Raw genomic sequence first — 21016 nt, 5'->3', positions numbered from 1 at the left:
CTAAAACTTGGTGCTAAAGGTAATTGTATAAGCTACTGAATCATGGCTTAGTTTTTCACACACTGCTTCAGCATTTTGGCTTATTTTTTGCTACATGGTGTAATATGCAATGCATTGTTGTTCATTTCAGGTTGTATTTTTAAAAAAATGTTTTTTTAGTTATGTCCTCCAATGTAAAATTTGGAAATTGAGAGAGGTTGTACTTTCTTTCTTTTTATCATTATGCTTTTCATCGACTACACTGAAGATGAAAAACTTCTACTAGCTACATTCTCACATGGGAATGATATTATTCTTAAAAGTGGCATGCCTTCAGTGAGAACACATCAAGTGAAAGCTATGAATTAAAAATGGGCTCCATAAATAAGTAATAATCATACCTCGGTTTCACAAATCATCCATATTCCTAATGAAAGTGCTATCGGTGAACTTGGTGTAGGCATATAAAAATATAATTAGAGCATGCATGTTAATATCTGTCATATTTTCAGCACCTATGCATTATTATTTACCCATATTTCCATGTGAGCATGACCTCATAGTGTCAATGACTCAGTGGTCTATTCACTTAAAAATGAAGACAGCAATTAATTTTTAAAACATTTTTACCTGAGCCCTCAAGGTTATCCATGCTGTGACCAGGAGTGTATTCAAAGCCACACAAATTCTTTGACACCACAGCATATCTTTCATCCTCCTCCTCCTCTTCCTCCTCGTCTTCAGAAAGGAGAGTGGTTCCCAAATCAGAACCCAGTGTACTAGACATGAAGTCGATTGGGGAGTTGGACACGTTTGGACTGGTTTTCATATGCCTATTTAAATGTGGGGAAACAGTGTGTATTAATAAAATGTTTTTAAAGCAACAGAAGACAGATAATGGGCGTGAAAAATGCTGCAAAACAAGCATTACAAATTCAGAATCAGTAGATATTCAGGAGGGTGGAGATGCAATGTGCATACACTATGAATGCCTGCAGTGATTTTACTGATTACTTTCTCAGTGCTGGTGTGTGTTGTGCTAACACAATGGAGTTGTAATTGGACTGGATTAAGGATATCTGGATGGGCAGGGCTGTCACCAACATGCCTGTTATCTCCCGCACAGCTGTCCTCCATGATGGCTCGCATCCCACCATAGAGGAGATGCATGCATAATTACTAACTCTATTTACTGATGTCAGAACAGCATGTAAGACTAAACCCAGTCATTACCCTCCATGTCGCCACTGACTTGTCAAGTTTTCCAATGCTCCATCAAAGGTGTAATCAATGGAGAGATGTTTTTATCGCTTGCAAGACACACGGGCCGCAGGTCTGAGCTGACACATGTAAATACCAGCATTGAAAGGCACTCAGACATTTTCCATTGATATGCAAAATCCAAACTTTCACCAGAATAAAATGAATAAAATTACATGCATCTCTCTAACAGAGCAAAGCAAACATAGTTGAATGGATCTGCGTTACCATGCAAAGCTTTCACACTTTCACATTATTACCAAAAACAAGAATATGAAAGGTGGTCTTAAAAAGCCATCTTTGCTTTTCCTTGTTTGGTGTTCTAGCATTTTGGTTGTGAAGCATTTTGTGATGCTTACTGTATATTGAAAAGTGCTATATAAATAAATTTTTATAAAACCTAGCTTTACAAGGGAATCTTACCATGCCTGTTTGGCCACTTCATACTGGTAGGCTCTAGTCAGCTCATCCAAGTGAGCCTGCAAGATGGACTGCATTTCTTCATGGTGGGCAGAACTGAGAGAGGACGATGAAGGCTGACTAAAAGTAGCTGCTGCTGGGGAGGAGGACCTTCCTCTCAGGGGAGGAGTGGGACCTCTCTCTTCCTCTACTTCATTTTCCAAATTCTGATGGCGGTAGGTCTGGACAGACATTGGTGGTGCCCAGCTTCCGTTGTCATATCTGGCATGTGGACAAAATGTTTTCATGTTAATCACCACATTGACTTTCCTAAATAACTGATTAGAGATGTATGCCAAAGACAGAAAATACCTGTAAATATTCCACTAACAAAAGTGTTCTCAACACTTTTAAATGATCAGAAAATAGCAGCCACAATATGTTTAGGCTTTACAATGCAAGTGTGACTGTGCAATTCAGGATGGCAAAATGTGGTCCTGAAGACATCTGCTCTAGAAGATTTACCACACAGAGAGTAGCACTTTAGCCACCATTCAGAAAAATCAGAATCTGTCATATCTCATCATCATATCATATTATCCCAAAAGAGCACTTTGCTCTCTAAGTGCAGGCTTACTTGTGGTTCCTAGAGCTTCCAACAATACAGTGGGGGAGACAGAGCCTTCAGCTGTGAGGCTCCGCCCCCGTTAAACCAGCTCCCTGTTTGGATTTATCATAATCCAAAGACAAGCACCTAATATGGATATCTTTGGTGTGAACCCACATAGGCACAGAAAGATCCCCAGCTAGTGGTTGGGTTCAAACACACCCAGTGGTTTCACAACTGTAGAAATGGTGCTAGATAAATAACAAAAAAAAGGAATTCACTCCAAGAACTTTTTAATTTTATTGAGTTAAATTATAATGTTTTGTTTATATGTTAATTAGCACTTATTAGCAGCTATGTTAAGGATATAGCTTGCTAACTAAGCTCACACTGTTAGCGCTTCATCATGTGGTTTAAATATAGTCACTTCTAACTCGAAAAAACATGGCATAGACAAAAAACAAACAAAAAGGCTTCACATTGCAGAGTTCAGAAATTAGTGTGGGGCAGCATGGCGACCACATCCATTTTTCATAACAAAGACTTTAGCTTAGTCTTAGCCAAAAGGGCTAAATGTAGGCCAGCAGTCACTCAGCTAACTAGGGTACTAGCGTTTAACAGGCTAATACAGCTAATTCTTTTTTCTTTCACAAGGTAAATTAAACAGGCAGCTTATATCCAAATTCTGATAATAACACAAAGCCACCCATGCATACACTCTGCTTGGGCCCCAAGTGCAGGCTCTGTGTTTGCATGTGTTTCTTTTCTGTTTTTATGTATTTTAGTACAGAGACTGATGACATATGAATGTACATTACCCTCCTCCATGATTTTCCTGGGGGTAACAGTCAAGGTCAACCTCAGTCCCAGGCAGGGGGTTCATGGGTGGTGGTGGCAGAGGCATGTTAGCCCAACATGTCCCATTTGATTTAGAGGTTTTTGTTCCACTTTTTAGCTTCTTTTTCTTCCCAGCCTTTGCACCTGGGGGTAGGCAAAGAGAGGTTTAGCTTCCTCTATACAAAATACGCAAGAGTATTATTCTACTCTCAGTCCACACACATTCGGTTTTGCTTGGAAAAAGGTACCTTCTATTTTTCTCTGCTGCTTCTCTCTGTGAACTTTTACCCAACCTGTCTTCTACCCAGTTTTCATTATTCGTCTCTCCTGTGTGCTGACAGCACATTACAACATTTTCTAAATGTTGACATTTCTTAAATAGGCATCAAAACCTGCGGCAAACCACTTTAAGTTGCTTCTCCACTTGTTCTCTTTATCTGTGGTTAGCTTGACATTTAACTGAGCACACGGCCTATAGTGCAAAAAAAAAAAAAAAAAAAAAAGAAAACACAGAAAAGCCTCCACGACTTTACTAAATGTATATAAGCTACATAAATAGCTCCAAACACTGAGGGATTTTCTTCTTCCATCTAATCAAATTAACCCAAAAGAAATGTGTCATGATTGCGTGACATTTCTAGGCAAGATAAGCTCCCAGGGTAGAATTGTGATGAAGACAGAAGAGTAATTAAGGACATTATCCTAAGGGTTTATTTTTAGTGAATATGTAAACAAATTCTCTCCTTCCTAGTTTGGTCTTTCCTTGGTTTAGCTCCCAGTAATTTAAATGATAGGGAAAAAAGTGCTTGTGATTTTGCTGCAAAGATGCTACACTTAGTTCACAGAGACCCAAGGAGTTTATCATAAAATGAAAAAAACCCAAAACAAAACCAAAAACAATCAAATAAACAAAGATCTTGATCATTTCATCGTGGCTCATACCACTGCCAGGGCGTCTGTCAGTTAGCGAGTAGCCCAGGTTTGCTATTTCCTGCTGGGCTTGAAGAGAAGCCTTCCAGCGGGGATCTGGCCTATCCACCGCCAGCTCGTGGAAACTATTGGACTGAAGTATTTGAGTGGTGGCATAGGGGGTGGGCTGAGTGCCTCGTGCTGGGCTGCTGTAGCCTGCCTTCCCCATGAAGTCGATACTGCTGTAGATGGCACCATCAGACAGCATGGTACCAGTTTTCTCCACCGCTGCAGACGGTAAAACATCTGAGGCAAAAAAGAGGATGAACACAGAGAGGGGAGGGAAATGGAAAAGGCATCATGGAGAGATAAGTTGACATGAAGTTAACGATCTTTAAGGTCATTAACACTCCCTGCTGCTCCAGCACTCTGTATTAGTTAAATACATTTCTCAAATGGACTTGATATAAATGAAAGTGATTATCAACAACCATAATTAGCATGCAATGCTCTGTGGGAGCCGGGTGGAGTGCTCACAAGAGGGATGCTCAAACAGTGCTAACCTTCAGCTCAACAGTCTTGCACGAATAAAGCCTGAAGCTCACCAGGGTTCCATTGAACTTTGAGAACATGTAGGCATACAAACACATAATGGAAACCAATATACTTCAACCACTGTGCGCAACCTCGAAAAACGGACAATGGCAGAGCATGACAAAGAATGATGGGGAAAACAATATCTAAACAGTGCAAATTTAAGCCAGATATCAGGCTTGTCACATCAAATTAGTAAAACAGAGCCCTTGAAGGCTGTTTTAATTTGTGTGTGTGTGTTAACCTATTTGTGTATATGTGCTTAAGTGTGACATCCTGTCAGCATGCTTCCCAAGGGATCAACATCAAAACTGTCCAACTAGGCATCGCTAAACCGTATTCTTCATCGCTCCGGCTTGTTTATGTTTCTTACCTCCTCGGCCAAAGTTGCTGCCGCCTTTTGGACTCCCTAAGCCCCCGTTAGCTGGGAGACTTGTGGAAGGCCAGGAGTCAGCTAACCAGGGGAGGCCTGGATCACCTGCTTTTAACAACCCTGGACGGCTGTGAGAGAATGTTTAAAGTCAGACAAAGGTGGATGAGAGGTGGAAAGGACACCAGAGAACCAGTGACATTGTTAAATATTCAGCCTGCCCTGCTTATTTTCTTCCTGCTGCATCAACAACAAATTGATGCGAAAACTCATTCAGCATATTCTCGCCCGTGGAGCAGCCGAGCACGCAGGCAACAATAAACAACAGAGAGACATAAAATGGCAAGTCTATAAATCAGACTTCTGCCTCCCCTCGACTCTACCACCCCTAACTCTCCCTGGAGAAGCAAGGCAGGCCTAAATACACACTAAATCCACTTTAGAGCCTTAGCACAACAGAAATTTACATTTTAAATTGAGAATCATGGACAGCCTCTGGCAGATCAGCTACACTGCTGCTCAGTCTCCATAGCAACAGAGACAGCAAAAGCCCATTAGGTGGTTTAGGAACGCTACCATGTCATTTTGTCTTTGTGAAGTACAACGTCCACGAATAAAGGCGTTCGCTTCAAGGTAGGAAAGTTGTGGGCAGCAATTCAGGGAGGAACAAAAAATAGAAAAAGACAATTTACACCCCCTCTATATCAGCTGCTGTAAAAATGGCAAAACATTCACATGCCTGCACATTAAGTAAACATACCGTGTGTCTGCATATGTTTACTTAATGTGCAGCTTTACAGTGAGTTTTCCACTGAGCCTGATTTACCAAGTGCCAGGGGAGTTGTTCACAGCTGACTTGGTGATGGCTCAAAGGTGTTCAAACAATTACGTCAATAATTTCCATTTTAAACTACACAAGCATAATACATATATTTACATATATTTCCTTGGAAGAACAGGGCAAAGCTATGCACAGTAGCGCAAGCAGTCTGTGCACCTTCAGTGTGGAGAAAGGCACTCATGCAAAAGGGTTTTACAAGAAAGCGTTTATTTTTAGTCTATTACTTGCAACATTTGTTCTGGCTTTGGGCTTATCTGCTTGCTTAGGTGTAACAAATATGTAGAGCAAACCACTGTCCACAGAGCAAATTCACCTCTTTCCCCCTGTTGTTTTCAGGAATACTTTGATATTCTGTGGACACGCTGTCTTTGCTTTGGGCATTTTGAGCAGTCTGGAAATTCTATCGGCCACTGAGAGGAGTCTCAAGGTCCGACGCATTGTTCTTCTGTCTCCACATAAAACCCATGACTCTACTTACTCTAGGCCAAGCTTTTTAAACAGCACATTCATCACCTCTCCCCTCCTTTATTGACCTCTGGCTCACTCAGATGAACTGAGAAGCGCGCCGGTGACTAAAACACCTGCATTAATTGGTAGCTCTCAGTTCAAAGGAGTGATTAATGATTTCATCACAGTGAACAACAGTGGAAATCGTGCACTGATACAATATGAATAGGCGGGGGTGGGTGAAGGGGGGGCATAAATGCAAATTCCATTCATCAGGAGAGAACTCTTCATATTAAGTTTTACGATAGCATGGTGTCATTAAAAAGTTCACCATGTGACACCGAAATGTCCGCTTGGAAGCTTTAGCAGTAGGGTTTCTGAAGGTTTTTAGTGGAGAAATTCTCACCTTCCATTGCGAATCAGGCCTCTGTCTCTTTGGAATGTCACTTGGAGGGAAAAGAGGGAGGAGAGAGAAACAATTAAACTGTCAAGTAATCAACAGCATGACTGTAGATTTGAATGGCTGATACATTACTGCTGTCAAGAATGAAGGCACCTAAATTGCCGGGATATTGTATATACAATGGCACAATGTAAAGACATACCTGCTCGAGTGAAGGTGAAGGACTGAACTGCAATTTAAAGAGACATAAAGAGTGTGCGTATCAGAGGGCATATCAAGTGGCATAAAGAGTGCTTAGAAATATTAAAATGATTCAAAATGCTCTCGTGTTCAAAAGATATGGATTGTGTGCTTTCATTTTTGCTTTGTTTGTTCATCCATCACTGATATGTCAGCACTGTGATCATATTTTGATGAAGCTTGGGCAATAACGCAGCTAACATTCCAGCATTTTCTGATTTACACTGACTGCCCTGAGGGAGAAGTTTAAATGAAGGTGACATTTTTAACCTTTTATTTTTTATTTTTGCTCGCCTCAGGTGATCTGCACTCTCATCATAATTCTATTTTTTTATGAAATCCTTCCAAAATACATCTTGAAACAGTACGTGTGCAACAAGAAAGACAATTACTGATGCAATAGCATTTTTAAACTACTGCTATAAATTATTTAAAAATGAAGAAATCAATGAATTTTTTAAGTCAATGGCTCTTATAGAAAGAAAAAAAAAAGAATCCATTGTTTTCCAAATGGAAATATGAAATTTTGGACTTAAACTCCTGCAGTTTTTGAATAAAGGGATCAGAAAACCAGCCCTCAATCACATAAATCCCTGCTGAATTAGGAAATCGCACTGCTCTCTCCCCAAGTCACTAAATAAAAGCTGCAATACGCATTATGAAATTTGCACACAGCTTCATGCTCGACTCGCAGTGGAATAAAAGAATATTCCATACATAAACCTAGATGTACCTCATGTTAATGTGCAAACAACACCAGGCATGGTCTGATAATGGAAGGGGATGTTAAATTACTTATCTCGCATGAATGTATTAGAGTGTTGAGGTGTGCTGCTGATGGAACGCAGCACAGTCGATGCACATCAGTGCCCAGTGAATTAAAGTAAATAGGGCCTATTTCCATCCGCGCTGAATACATTTTCTTTGTTCTGCGTTTCAGCCAGCTCAAATGGAGTCACATCTGTGATGGCATCAGCTTCCGCTGGAGAGAGACCTACTTTGCTTTGTGAGCCAGTTTTGATGCAGAACCATGTAAATTGATTTTTTTTTTTTTTACCTGCATAGTTGCTAAGTCCTTTCCTCTTTTTTCTCCTCCAGTACAACCAGGCACTGAAGCCCATGAGGACAATCCAGCAAGCCCCTCCCAAAGCAGCGATGAAGGCCGGCTGCTTCACCACATCTGAGATGCTGTTGTTGTTGTCCGATCCTGTCATTACGTCCCTCAGTTCTGCACCTGGAGGCACCACACACCCACACAGGGAGAAAAGGGAAAGAATTTAGAATTTTAATTTCAGTATGAGTGACTGAATGGGATTAAAAAAAAATATTGAGCAGGAAAAAATGCAGTTCAGAGAAATTAAATTGCAACAAAATTTTATTCAATATCATCACAATGTTTGACATAGAGATAAATAAATATGGTGAAAATGTACAAGTTTAAGCAAATCAAAGAAGTGTGGAACACACTATGTATCAAACCAGGACACATGGACTACAGAGACCACCGAAAGATGAGCCCGTGAAAAAATACAAACACAAAGAGATAAAAAAAAAACCAGCATCAGTGCATCCAATATAGCGTTAATCAATTCAGCAGTGCACTTATCAACTTGAGCTGCAAGACACAAGATTGACAGAGCAGCTCTGACAGAGTTTGATTTTCTGTTGCGGCTACTGTGCTGTGAAATTAGATTCACAGTCTCCAGCAGGAACCACCCCCCCATCATTAAGCTTCATTCCACAGGCCTGTTTCCCTTTCTCTGGGCGTTAGGGGTGTTATTATATATCAGTCAAAAGTCACAGATGAAGAGCATCTGGCCTGAGCTCCCATATTGATTCTGGGCTTATATACGCTGGGCATCCTTTAGTGATTTCATAAGATGTGATAGGCTGATAAGCTCCTACAAAAACACTGTCTACTTTGTTAGCGCCAGCTGCACACATATTGGAGAGGATTATTGATATGGCTAACAGTACTTGGCACAGTGTTACCAGGCACTACACTTAATGAACTGCTATTGATTTCTCTATAGACATCTGGCGTTGTAAAGCGCAATTTTCTTTCTTCAAGTGCGATAAATTGATAAATCATTTTCCCAGACCCCCAATCTGTGATAGAGACCTAGGTCTCCTATCTTGGGGTCATTTTATTTGACTCGAGGTTTGGCGTGTGTGTGTGTGTTTGTGAGAGAGAGAGAGTGGATTACCCAAAGTGATGAGCTGGGGTATGCTCTTGACCCCCACCCCTGCGCTGGTGCCTGCAGCCACCTCTACACGGTACTGCACTCCAGTCTGCAGACCCCCAACTACCACTGAACGGATGGTCGCGTCCACAGACTTATTGACATGAAAGCGAGTTTCGTTGGCCAAACACCAGATCTGACAAAGACAGACACACCAGACAGATTTCATTGTGTGGTTGTACATCACTAAATCACTAAACTATTCAGTCTGGAGAAGCCTGGGCTCACCTTGTACTCTTGTATGATGCCATTCTGTTGGTCAGAAGGAGGAGGGTCCCAGGATACACTGATGGATGTGCTGTTGTGGTTTCCCACTGTCAGCACTGTCACTTGCTGTGGAGGCGCACTTGGTGCTGATGGGTCACACCGGGAGGGGGTAAAAAGATTAAAGAAAGAAAAGGTAAAAAAGAAAGAAAGAATGAAATCACTACACATAGTTTATTCTGAAAAACGAGTGTCTTGTTTTATTTATTTCTTTTTTCATATGTCAAAGAGGGATTTGTCTCACTCGCTACCTCAATTCATATTAATTCAGCAAGCCAAACAACATGGGTTTTTCTATTTCCTAAGCCAGCCTGGCAGATGGCTGCTGGGAGTACTTCATCTCAGTTTCTTATCTTAATAGTGAGATTCTTATTGTGTTGCTGAACCCAGTAAGTAAATCACTTTCATCATGTCCTACGCGCACTACACCATATTGGCCACATGCAAATGCTTCCAGTGTAGATGCACTCAATTTAGCATGTCTGTTTGAATAAAATTGGTCAGTACCCATGTCTGATAATAAGTTTGAGGTGATTTCTTGGTGTGTATGTGGAGACTAAGGGCATAAAAAACAAACTTTAATAGTTCTTTTTTAAAATTAGAGATTGTGGCACCCTCCATAGATAGATGTAAAATTTAAAGAAACTATAGGCAGCAGGAGGCAAAAAGATCATATCTATGGAACTGTGCAAATCAGGCAATCCCTGGGCACACAGTCTCTCTCGATTCCTAATAAAATCATCATTACGTTCTGACTGAATGGATGAAACAGCTAGTTTGAGCCCGATTAAGGAGGCTTAAAATAACAATACTAATCACAGTGTTTCAATATATGGAAGGCACTGTCTTACTGTACTGAGAAGTAAAGGTGGAAATGGGCGTTGTGAGTCAAATTCTCAAAATGGACATGGTGTCTGTACTCTCAAAGTCAAAAGCACCAAGCCATGTATTAGCGCATATGAACTAATGACACAACAGCATATTAGAAGTGTATGACAGAGCATTTGTGCAAGATTTGATCCTGACCTCTGCCAGTTATTTGACATCTGCAAAGCTCAACATCAGCCTCAGGTAATTTACATAGCAAAAAGATGACAAAACAATAGATTTCTTTTGTTGCCAGATGAAACAAATCTCCCTGTATAATGTAGCTTGTGCTTAAAAGAGCGGCTATGAACAGATATGGCTGTGTCTGCAAAGTACTTGACAGGCTGGCAGGACAAAGGAATTAAATCAGCCATAGGAGATGCGGTTTATTTTTATTACATTTAACAAATTAACTGAGCTCAGTTTGAGGATATCTATATTCAGACATTTAGGCAGTATTGACTTTCCAAAGCAATTACCGTTAAACAGACTCACACAAATTACTGTCCCAGTATTGAGATGACTATTGTTCAGAAGGAAGGAAAAAATACACACGCAATGAAGGAAGAGTCAAATATAAAATACAGGATATTATATTATACCATATCATCCTGCCACAAATCTTTACTCCTTTCATTCAAGTAAACATTTACAAGTAATTCCAATTTGATTACGGGTGAAGGAATTCAACTTTCTAAGTCATCAACAGTCTGAACAAAGAAGGCTCCTAATATTCATCTTCGGGCTCATAATATTTGAGGCAATCCTTTTGTCTCTGAAGACAAAAATCTAATCATAATAACTAATCTGATGGAGCAAAAAACAAACAAACAAAGCATTCCATAAAACACAGACCTCTACAACTGTTTGAGGATTTTTGGGGGGCTTTCAAAACCTCAGCCAGGAACAGTTTATTTGTCAGTTTTGTTTGTTTATCTTTTCAGTTTTGATTTTCTGAAAAAAGGAAAATACACATATACAGATAAAATCAGAAGGTATGCTATATGTCAGAAAGTACACAGAATAATGGGCATGTATACGGTTCCACATTTTTTTAAATAAATGAAATGATCATAATTTCTGATTATACCACGTTTAACATTTTATTTCAAAAGTATTCATTCCTTTTGTCATTGCACGTTATTCTGGAAATACTACCACTGTCTGTATATTTTATAATAATGCTGCTTCATACACTTTCCACAAGGCACCTAGTAAGCTTAGAGCAAGCTTAGAGCAGTAGTAGAGTGACCAATAAAAAAAAACTGCAGGAGGGCAGTGACCACTAAATGCCTTCAGTGCTCCAAGTAGGGTAATATCAGGTCACAATTATCCAAGTAACTTTCAGCTTTCCAGATGTCATTTCAGAGGTGCTCTTTTAGCAAACAGTGCCTTTCCAGTCAGTCAAAGGTCTGCATTAGGAGAAGACAGGAACCATTAAGTGTAGTTCTACAATTTCCATATGTACCACAACAATCCCCTTGGATGAATAATAGCTAGAATACCAGTAATGACTCAGGATAATATTACTATAAATGGCTGCAAAACCAAGAAAAGGTCAAAGATTATGTTCTTACTAATGTGACTAATACTTATATTAGGACTGATGTGAACTGTAGCTAGAGAGTAATTTCAAGCAATTAATGCTTCCAATGTCTAAGTAAACATTTCAGGGTTTTTTTTTACCCACAGCTGTGCAATTAAACAAAAGCTACTAAAGCTGCTTAATGTTCTGCTATGCAGGATATGAAGAAGTAAACATAACCTGTTATGCAAATGGATGCATAATTTAAGCTAATTAATTCATGAACTGGTGAACATTACTCTACAACACATCTGCCCCCGCCCCCAAAAAATAAAAACAAAAACAAAAAAACAGTAATAAACTCTATCTAGCAAGAGAAGGGAGCTCTGTTTCATATGAGAATTTCAGCTTTTAGCCTCACTAATGTCCATATGAGACCAGGTCAGATCAGAGGTTCTCATTTTAACAACTATACAAGCATAGAACCTTGACTCATGGGTTCATTTGACTTGCTGTGAATACTGGCTGAAAGCCTACACTCCTCTTTAAACTCACTGAAAGGTTGTGAGGTGCATTAGTATACAAATTCTCCCTTGTGCAGTAGGGAACTTCATTTCCAATCTACCTTTGATGGATAACAAGTGATTTTCTTGCAATTTTTGCAAGAATTGCATTTCTGTGCAGTAGAGAATAGGTTGAGCAAGGCAATTTTTTTCCCCTCTACCACAATGCCTTGTTTCTAGGTATCCCTGAGCAGACCATATGCCCCCATCTGCAAAGACCTCTGTGATCCTGTGTGGCCGTTTTAATTGGGCTCCAGTGAGGTGAGTCTCTCTTTTTTCCACCAGCTTTATCCCCTAGACTAAGCTAGCCCTGTTCTCCTACTGGGGGGAAGATGCAGCCCTGTGATCCACTCATCATCAAACACAGATGCTTTGGGCTAATATTTTCTCTGACATTAATGGCCTTGTCATGACTTGTTTTTCAGCGCAAGCCAAGTTCCACACCATTCAAATGAGGCAACACCTGAATGATGCAAAGAAGTAAGTGAAGATATTGTCTTGTTCACCCACAGGCAACATATGTAGCCGCTGTAAATGAATGATGATACAGTGCATTCACTTTTTTTTACTCTTGAAGTCCAAAATGCAGTCTCACCTTCAGGGGAATTGATTAAATTTGAAAACAGTGTTAACCTTAATGCCATAGCCTGTATCACCCGATCATGTTTGCTCAGTTGTTATGGAGATCTTTTGCAAAGAGAGGACAGTAACTCTCATTGCTTTTAGCACATTTTCAGATGAGCCGGTAACGGCTTGCAATTTCGGTGAAAAGAAAAGCTAGTGAGTGGATGTTTAGTTGGGATTGTCACACAACCATATTCAAGGTTAAAGTGGATTTTCACATCAGGGGCTTTAAATAATAAATATTGGGTGATTTGACTGGAAGGTATAGAGAAAGTTAATGAGAATCAATGAGAGCATGAATCCTTTAACCTGAATGAGTAGCACTGATTCAGTGACTCCACCTGTAAGATTCATATGCATAATTGAAATTTTGTAGTTCTTTCAAAGTTGTCTCCTTAGTCAGCACTCCACCTGCCTAAGATCTTTCACTCCACAGCTGAGTTGGTGCATCTTAAAGCCAGTGTTTTTGACACCACAGCTGAGATAGTTTCCACCAAATGTTCAAATGCTCCTTAGAATTCTTATAGTTAAGCTCTGTACTGACAGGTTGAGTCCAGGGGTGAAGAGCCCATTCAATGAGAAAACACAACGAGAGTGATGCAGCAAATGAAGTCGCAGCCATGACCTGATTCTCTACCTTTGGGCTTTGTGCACTGTGGTCTCTTTCACTTCAATCTGCTTTTTCATCTCCGATCACAGAAAACCCAACATAAAAGTTGGGGTTCATCTCTTGTGATGTTTGCATTGGCAGCATTAAATAATTTCTATTATAGCATTAGCATGCAAAGATAATTCTTATCATTTCCTGTTTGCAAAGAATTGAGAATGAATAGAGAAGTCTGATATTAATAACATTTCAAATAGCCGATGAATAACACGAGGAGAAAGACGAAATCAGGAAGTGTAATTACACAAAGAGCTCATTGGTGTGTGAGTGTAAGTGAGGTGGAAGGTCATATCATGTACATTTAGACAGAGACATGGCAGCAGGCACAGACGAGGTGAGAGAGAGTTGAGCTTTACTGCTCGCCCTCTTTGCCCACCAACCCACAGAGGCTCGGGGTTGTCATAGAGCCCTACTGCGCTGTCTGGGAGACCTGCTTTCACACACAGGGGACATAGCACTGCAGCAGTGTGCGTATGTGGGAGGGTGTACTTGAAATGCCATTATCCATTCCTATCTAGCCAAGAAGCCATTAGTAGGAGCAACTAAATATGAAAGTAGGTAGAAACATTTACACAAGAGCTCCTGCTCATGCATTAGTAACTATATCTTACTTCTTTCGAACATTAAGTCAGCAGAGAAATACATTTTTATCAGAAATGCGAATTAATTTGTGGCTCACCTTCTTCCATGGTGCGTGCTGTCATGGATTCACTGTCGGCGCCCTGAAATTCATTGAAATACGGCCGCACTTTAATCTCATATACAATGCCTTTCTTCAGACCAGAGAGAGTTATGTCCCTCTCTGAGGCAACCTTCAAGTCCTGTATCTGCCACGGCCCTGGGGAGGGCAGCCCTGAAGTTTGCCGGTACAAAACACGGTAGCCTTGGATAAACTTGGATGGATTCTCCACCTGAAAAGAGAGGAGAAGGAGAAAGAGAGAGACACGCTGCATTGTAATTGTGCGGAAGGTGTCATAAAAACTGCTATGACTCAGCATCCGCTTATTTAATCACACAGTTCAATTAGCAGAAGAGAAGCAAGAAACCGTACAAAGACAGTAGTAGTGCATTTGCCATATCTGCACAGAATATGTTTTTCCTCTTGTTTTTTTTTTAATTTTCCCAGGTTCTTTTCAGGACAGGTACTTCTTGACAGGGGGAGAAGCAAGAAAAAGCTTTTACAAGGAAAATAACACACTGGATTATCACCAAAACAGTGCAAGAGTGGCTCTTTTCTGGCTTATTTCTTTTCTTTCGCTATCTCTCTGTTGTCTCAGCTTGTATGTTCTTAACAAAATGATTTGTGCATCTAAATGTCCCATAAGCCATCTCTTTTTCCTTTTTTGCCTATGTTTAAAAAAGGAATTACTGTTATTGGGAGTATGAATAAAAAATAAACACAAATTCCTATTTTCTTCAAAAGATAGAAAAAAGTAATACAATTGATCCAAATTTGTGGAAGTTTGTGCACGCCGGTTCTTACGTTCTCAAATCTCATTACTACCAAACCCTTATCTTTACAGAAATGTGATTTTTCATAAGGCAGGAAAAATTTGCTTTGTGATTTTTGATGTCTTAGTGGAACTGTTTCTAGTAAATGTAATGTCTGATGTAATCCTGCACAAGCTGTGCATATAGGCCAGAAATGTGGAGATCCAAGTTTAACAAGAAGTATGCAATGAAGTTCTCATCTACCACACAGACAAAGGTGACTGACAACTTTATGTTCTGAGCAACAAAGTACTGAAATTAAAGTTGAGTAAAATCCAAAAAACAAAATGGGAAATGCTGTTTTTCCCAAATAACATGCAAAATACAACAATTAAGAAAGATTCTGCTGCAACTGTTTAATACATAAAGTTTGGGTACTGAAAAAACTTCTGTTAAATGGAGCCAGGTCAAATAACGCCTGTGAACCTATTCAGATCCACCACAAACACAGTTGTCTCAGTCTAAAAGCTGTGTGACAGTACACGGTTGTCATGCTGACAAGCATGAAATAGCAGACTGCAGTAAATGTATCCAAGGTGTGTTATTAACCTACAGCAGCAGGCACTGGGACACCTTGCCAACAGACAGAAATAACATTTCCCAGATAAAGCACTGCAAACTGCTTCCAGAAGTGACACATGTAGTGCCTAATGGTGATGTATTTGTCCTGAATAGAAACATTAGTCTTGATTCCTGCATCGCTTCACACCAATCAAAATTGATGCAGCAGCAGCTGTTCATTCTACAAATGTGTATCCATCCCCTCATATTTATTCTGTGTGTGTGCCAGCTAATCCAAAACAAAGTGACGTGCCAGGTATAAAGTTCTCAAACAAGCTTAGACCAGATTTGTTTTTCTTATATTGCTCCAAAGGTAACAGTCGGTACTTCGGCTATACTTTTACAAATCTTTTAAGGGTTGTGGGTACTCACAGTCCAGGTGACCTGCACTGAAGTGGAGCTGAGGACAACAGGATTGTGCATGTTGACTACAACATCCCCCAACTCTTTCTGCACACGACGGTGGTCCACTCCCTGTGCTGTAGGACTAATGTCTGTGACAGAGAAAAAAACCAAAACACAAGCAATGTAAGTGGGAACAGGAATTCTTATCGCTAAAAATTTATTAGAATCCATTCTCATTTCTGTACCTTGAGTGCGAACGGGCTCAGACATTGGGCTCGGATCCCCGAGCCCTTGAGCATTGACTGCCCTGATGATGAACAAGTAGACGGTATTGGGTCGTAGATCTTTGACTGTGAACTCTGTGGTTTTCACATGATCTGCCACGGTCTGCCAGCTGTTACTCACTGACTGACTGTAAAAAGAATAAATTAAATAAGCAGTGAACAACTTCAAATGTAAGAAATCCAGACAATTCATTTGAGGTAACTAGATGTACTGCTGAGAGTGGGAGCTCAAATGATGTGCCACATAGTAATGAAACGCCAGAATAACTATTGAAAGGCTTTGAAAAACATTTTGTTTGGTGAAAGAATAGTCAGTCCAACAAACACAAGACACACACACATACACACAAAAAGTGTGCTAATCATATTCTGCTTAAAAACAACCAATAAAGTTATTATTTACATTTAAATACAAGCTACTTTGTACTCCTTGGAAATTAACTATATATATATATATATATATATATATATATATATATATATATATATATATATATATATATATATATATATATATATATATATATAAATAAAAGAGCTACTCATGAATGTTCTCCTTCAAACTGCCCAGGCTTGCTTGACTGCCCACAGAAACACCCACATCTGTTACTGCCATGAAAGTTCGGGGTCACTAAATGTTGCTCGAGGCCATAGGTCGCAGACATACCCAAAAGCCTCAATGACATAGGAGGACACTGGGGAGCCCCCCTCTGGTCCCGGTTTCCATGACAACGAGATACTGCTCTTGGTAACATTAGTAACCTCGGGTTTGGAGGGAGGCCCTGGGAGGGCGGTCGAATTGTGAGATATGAAGTCAACGAGGTCAGTAGCGTCTAAGGAAACAAGACAGACACAATTAAAGCAAAAAACCCACACAAAAACAAAACAAATGCAAGCCATGTTATAAGTGATATGCATAAAACATGTGAATCATTTCTACTGAAGCAGACCTCTGACATCCAAGTAGGCACTCCACGATGTTTCTCCACTGGAGCTGGTAGCAACGCAGGTATACAGCCCTGAGTCAGACAGCTAAGAAAAACACAATTTAAATTTCAAGTTAATTCAAGCTCCCATTTCATCTGAACTCTACAAGAACTGGGCAGATTTCAAAACTGCAACAGAAACCAAATTCTTTTGGGTTTTTTTCACTAAAAAACAGTAACTAATGATAAAAAATAATAATAATGATTGCAGACACTGTGTCTATTAAACTAACAAACATTTTCTGCTCATCTGCATCATAATACAGCTTTTCGAGTGTACTCTGTTGCTTTGTACAGCTGAATCCAACTCTGATCCCAGATGGTTTCCAGAAGCTCTTACGTCACTCTGGGCTTTGCACCTACTAGTACAGTAAAAATGCATTAACCTCCACTGGCCTGCATTTGGCTCGAGAAAAGCCGGAGAGTGGATGAGAGGGAACTTTAATGCTGGCCAATGAAAAAAAAAAAAAAGAGAGATCCCAGTGAAAGCTTACATTAATTTTCTTAATTGATTTGCTCCAGTAATGGTCACCCGCCATTCCAAAAGCCATCGACATTATCATCACTAGTGCTGACACAGGAAATAGTAGATATGACAACCAATTTCATATTGGCAATGCTTTAGGAGAGACTGACAACTATGTTATCTCTCGAGAGAAAGTACACGAGTGAGGAGCACTTTGACATTGTGACAGTACAGCGTATATTGGAGATTCTCCATTTTATTACCCCCTTCACACTTCTGAATTCAGACTATATAAAAGACTTCAAAAACTAACAAAAATCTATACTCACTATTCATCATTTAACAGCAACCTGACTGTACCTGTTCATCTGTAATGCATTAAAGCTGACATCATTTATCAGGTACGTAGATTCCTCTTTATTCTTTCACACGCAATGCAGGGTGTGAAAGCTACACATGCAAAAACAAACAAAAGCCCCATAGACTAAATATGTTGTTTTCCTTTGATGTGTTTATGAACTGCATTCACATTCACTTCAATGTCCTTCTCACCAAAAGAGAAAGATTTCACTGCAAAATATACGAATAATTTACAGGTCAGAGGAATGTGAAATATGTGCAGTGGGATTAATTGAAGGCACAATAATCAACAGGAGATTCAACTGATATCCTGCTGAGAAGATAACAAGGGCATTTTAATTTTGGTGGTAAAACACTGTCTCCAAGATTAATTAACTGTCCTTTATTTTGATTAATTAGTCCTGAGGACCTGATTGAACTATTGCAAAGGACACTTCAATTCCGTCTGCCACATCTGGCATGAGGAAATATAAAGGTCGTACGTAATGCTAACTGGCAGAATGTTTGCTGCAATTGTGGTTTATCATTTCATATATTTGGTAATTTGTTTATCTCTTTTAAAAAAATTAATTAGACTAAACCAAGTGAACAACTAAAACCTAGGAAAACAGCTGACTGGCAACAAAGATGGATTGAATGCCAGGAGCCCAGCCAGCACTTAAAAAACAAAAAAGAAAAAGAAAAAAGAAACACTACTCTATATGCTTTAAACATCTACAGACTGAGCAGAAAAGTTAGATGTAACTGGAAAGTGATGTCAGTGAAGAGTCTCCTAAAACTCAATTCTTTCTAATGACAGGCATGGAGAAACGTAATTTGTTAGAAACAAGATTAATTATCTAGAAGTCTAGAAAAAGAAAAAATACAACTTTTCACTCAGCAAGTATGTCTTACTTCTGAATCACAAATTTCATTTAGAGTTCAACGAACACTTAAGTTGAGCATGATTCACCACTATTTTGTGGCAGATCAGTTGCTACTCTTTCCAATAATATAAGAGAAAATGCCTTTAAAATAAGAGTCCAGAAACCAGTGATCTATGGTTAACCCATCAACTTCTTCCAACTGGACTTCAATCATTTTTTAAAGCAAAGTTATGGGGAAAACAATTAAATTAGCAATTAGAGCTATTCTTTGGTGGTTAGTAGGCCACTGTCCCCAGAAGAAACTACAGTACATATTACAGATACAAGGTATCGCTCGCTACTTCAACATAACCCACCCTGGTACTGTGGATCTGAAGGCTGCCATGTTCCAGAAGGGAAAACCTTGTGTCCTTTCCAAGCAGGTTGGCTCCATTCTTCCGCCAAGTGATTGTAGGCTCTGGGTCCCCAGACGCCTGACACCTGAGTAGGGACATGCCTCCCAAAGCCTGAGTTTGGTTGGATGGGCCCTGCCGGATGATCGGTGGTGGGCGGTCCTTCAGGGCTGAGTATAACAATCAAGAATCCGGTGTTATTATTTGAATGCTTTCCTAACATTGTAATTTGAATGTCATAGTCTTGGCAAGAAACATGCAACTGTTTTCTTGGAGTTATCAGATTTGTGGGAAAAAATACATGACCTTATCACAAGGTGTTAATTTGTGATTGCAATAATTATATTTGTGGTTGCATGCCCGAGATGTTAGGGTTCAATCTGGTGGATTTGTTGTGAGAGGAACTGACTGTTTTGTGAGGCTTTTCCACAGTAGGGCGGAGTGTTCATGGCACTGCATCACACCTTTGAGTTTTAATTACTAGGTGAGGATTAACGATGCTTCACCCGTGGTGCTAATTACCATACCTTCTTTATAACACCTTTCAGCACATTCATGCCTGTCCTCTCTCTTTCCACTTTGACTCATGGCTCTATCTCCACCCTTTTGGCAAGTCCCCCACAAACACACATGAACCAAACTCAGAATTAGCATGCCAAGCAGAACAACAATACAACTATTTTAAAGCTTTTTAGAGCATGTTATATCATCCAGAAAACAGCCTCTGCACTCTCAAACAGTAGTGTTGAATCTCTCTAGGCCTTGTAACTATCCCTCGCTTCCAATTTCCTCACTGCTGCTCTCCACTGTTATCAGGGCTGTCTCCATTCACACAAGTGTTTACAGCAGACTCTCCCTGCCTTATCTTTCATCACACCTCCTTCAGGACAATGAGCAATACAGCAACTCAAGCAGAATAACAGAAAAATCAGGTACAACTAGGCGCAGCATAGTGTACAGTAAGCAGAACCGCATGTGATTTTCAGAGAGCTAAATTGTTTGCACATATATGGCAATATTATCACGTTGTGTTGTTGGAAAGTATATATTAAGGTTTAACTTAGATGTAAATGTGAACATTAAATAAATGGGAAGATGCCATTATTACTTTTTCTAGTTCAACACAAAATTAGTTTATGTATTATCTAACAAAAGATGCTCTAGCAAACTTTTTCTAATATTACATTTGCTATAGAGCACGCTCTCATTATCCCAAGTGATTACGGTATAAACAAAAATATGATATTGCTGTTCCTGATTTAGTCTGCTCTGTGAAAAATGCAATCATACTCACAAACCTTGGTGACAAAAGTAAAAATTACAATACTGCTTTCCAAGGTTGTTACAGGGATGCAAGAGAACACTCTCCAGTATTAGTCCCTGCTGCTACTTATTGAACTGTATCAAAACACTAATTACTGATTATGCATAAGAATATCAATTTCTACACTGCTGGTCCAGGTTGGTACTCTTCAATCAAACATCACAGCTAAAAAAATAGCTAAAGTTATAGCTATACTTACATAGTTATAAAGTACTTTTACACTCACACATTTATGGCATATTAGAGAAACCAGCACTTCAGAAAATCCTAATCTAGTGGACACATACAGTATGGCAGCTGAT

The 21016-nt window shown here is 39.6% G+C and overlaps 1 protein-coding gene and 1 long non-coding RNA gene across 4 annotated transcripts in view; one reads left to right on the top strand and one right to left on the bottom strand.

Moving 5' to 3' along the window:
* The window catches only part of LOC147321266 (roundabout homolog 2-like), an 83418-nt gene that overhangs the window by 6117 nt on the left and 56285 nt on the right, over nucleotides 1-21016 (bottom strand). For all 3 annotated transcript variants that reach the window (XM_086309621.1, XM_086309622.1, XM_086309623.1), the window contains 16 exons: nucleotides 19355-19560; nucleotides 17271-17352; nucleotides 16988-17153; nucleotides 16282-16448; nucleotides 16064-16185; nucleotides 14319-14550; nucleotides 9358-9482; nucleotides 9094-9265; nucleotides 7944-8120; nucleotides 6849-6875; nucleotides 6650-6689; nucleotides 4959-5086; nucleotides 4025-4297; nucleotides 3064-3226; nucleotides 1663-1920; nucleotides 610-812 (listed from right to left, as the gene is read on the bottom strand). In XM_086309621.1, the coding sequence (XP_086165747.1) occupies nucleotides 610-812; nucleotides 1663-1920; nucleotides 3064-3226; nucleotides 4025-4297; nucleotides 4959-5086; nucleotides 6650-6689; nucleotides 6849-6875; nucleotides 7944-8120; nucleotides 9094-9265; nucleotides 9358-9482; nucleotides 14319-14550; nucleotides 16064-16185; nucleotides 16282-16448; nucleotides 16988-17153; nucleotides 17271-17352; nucleotides 19355-19560 (2541 nt within the window). The remainder of the gene's footprint in view (nucleotides 1-609; nucleotides 813-1662; nucleotides 1921-3063; nucleotides 3227-4024; nucleotides 4298-4958; nucleotides 5087-6649; nucleotides 6690-6848; nucleotides 6876-7943; nucleotides 8121-9093; nucleotides 9266-9357; nucleotides 9483-14318; nucleotides 14551-16063; nucleotides 16186-16281; nucleotides 16449-16987; nucleotides 17154-17270; nucleotides 17353-19354; nucleotides 19561-21016) is intronic.
* Nucleotides 5509-8364, top strand: LOC147321267 (uncharacterized). Its single transcript, XR_015131338.1, has 3 exons — nucleotides 5509-5588; nucleotides 7827-7892; nucleotides 7985-8364. It is a non-coding gene; the product is annotated as an uncharacterized LOC147321267 (long non-coding RNA).

This window comes from Aulonocara sp. 'chitande type north' Nkhata Bay, linkage group LG10 (assembly GCF_057382095.1).
Source record: "Aulonocara sp. 'chitande type north' Nkhata Bay isolate Kocher_YH1m ecotype deep benthic linkage group LG10, A_spYH_male_GT1.1, whole genome shotgun sequence".
Classification (NCBI taxonomy): Eukaryota; Metazoa; Chordata; class Actinopteri; order Cichliformes; family Cichlidae; genus Aulonocara; species Aulonocara sp. 'chitande type north' Nkhata Bay.
This window is presented reverse-complemented; position numbering and strand designations above follow the sequence as displayed.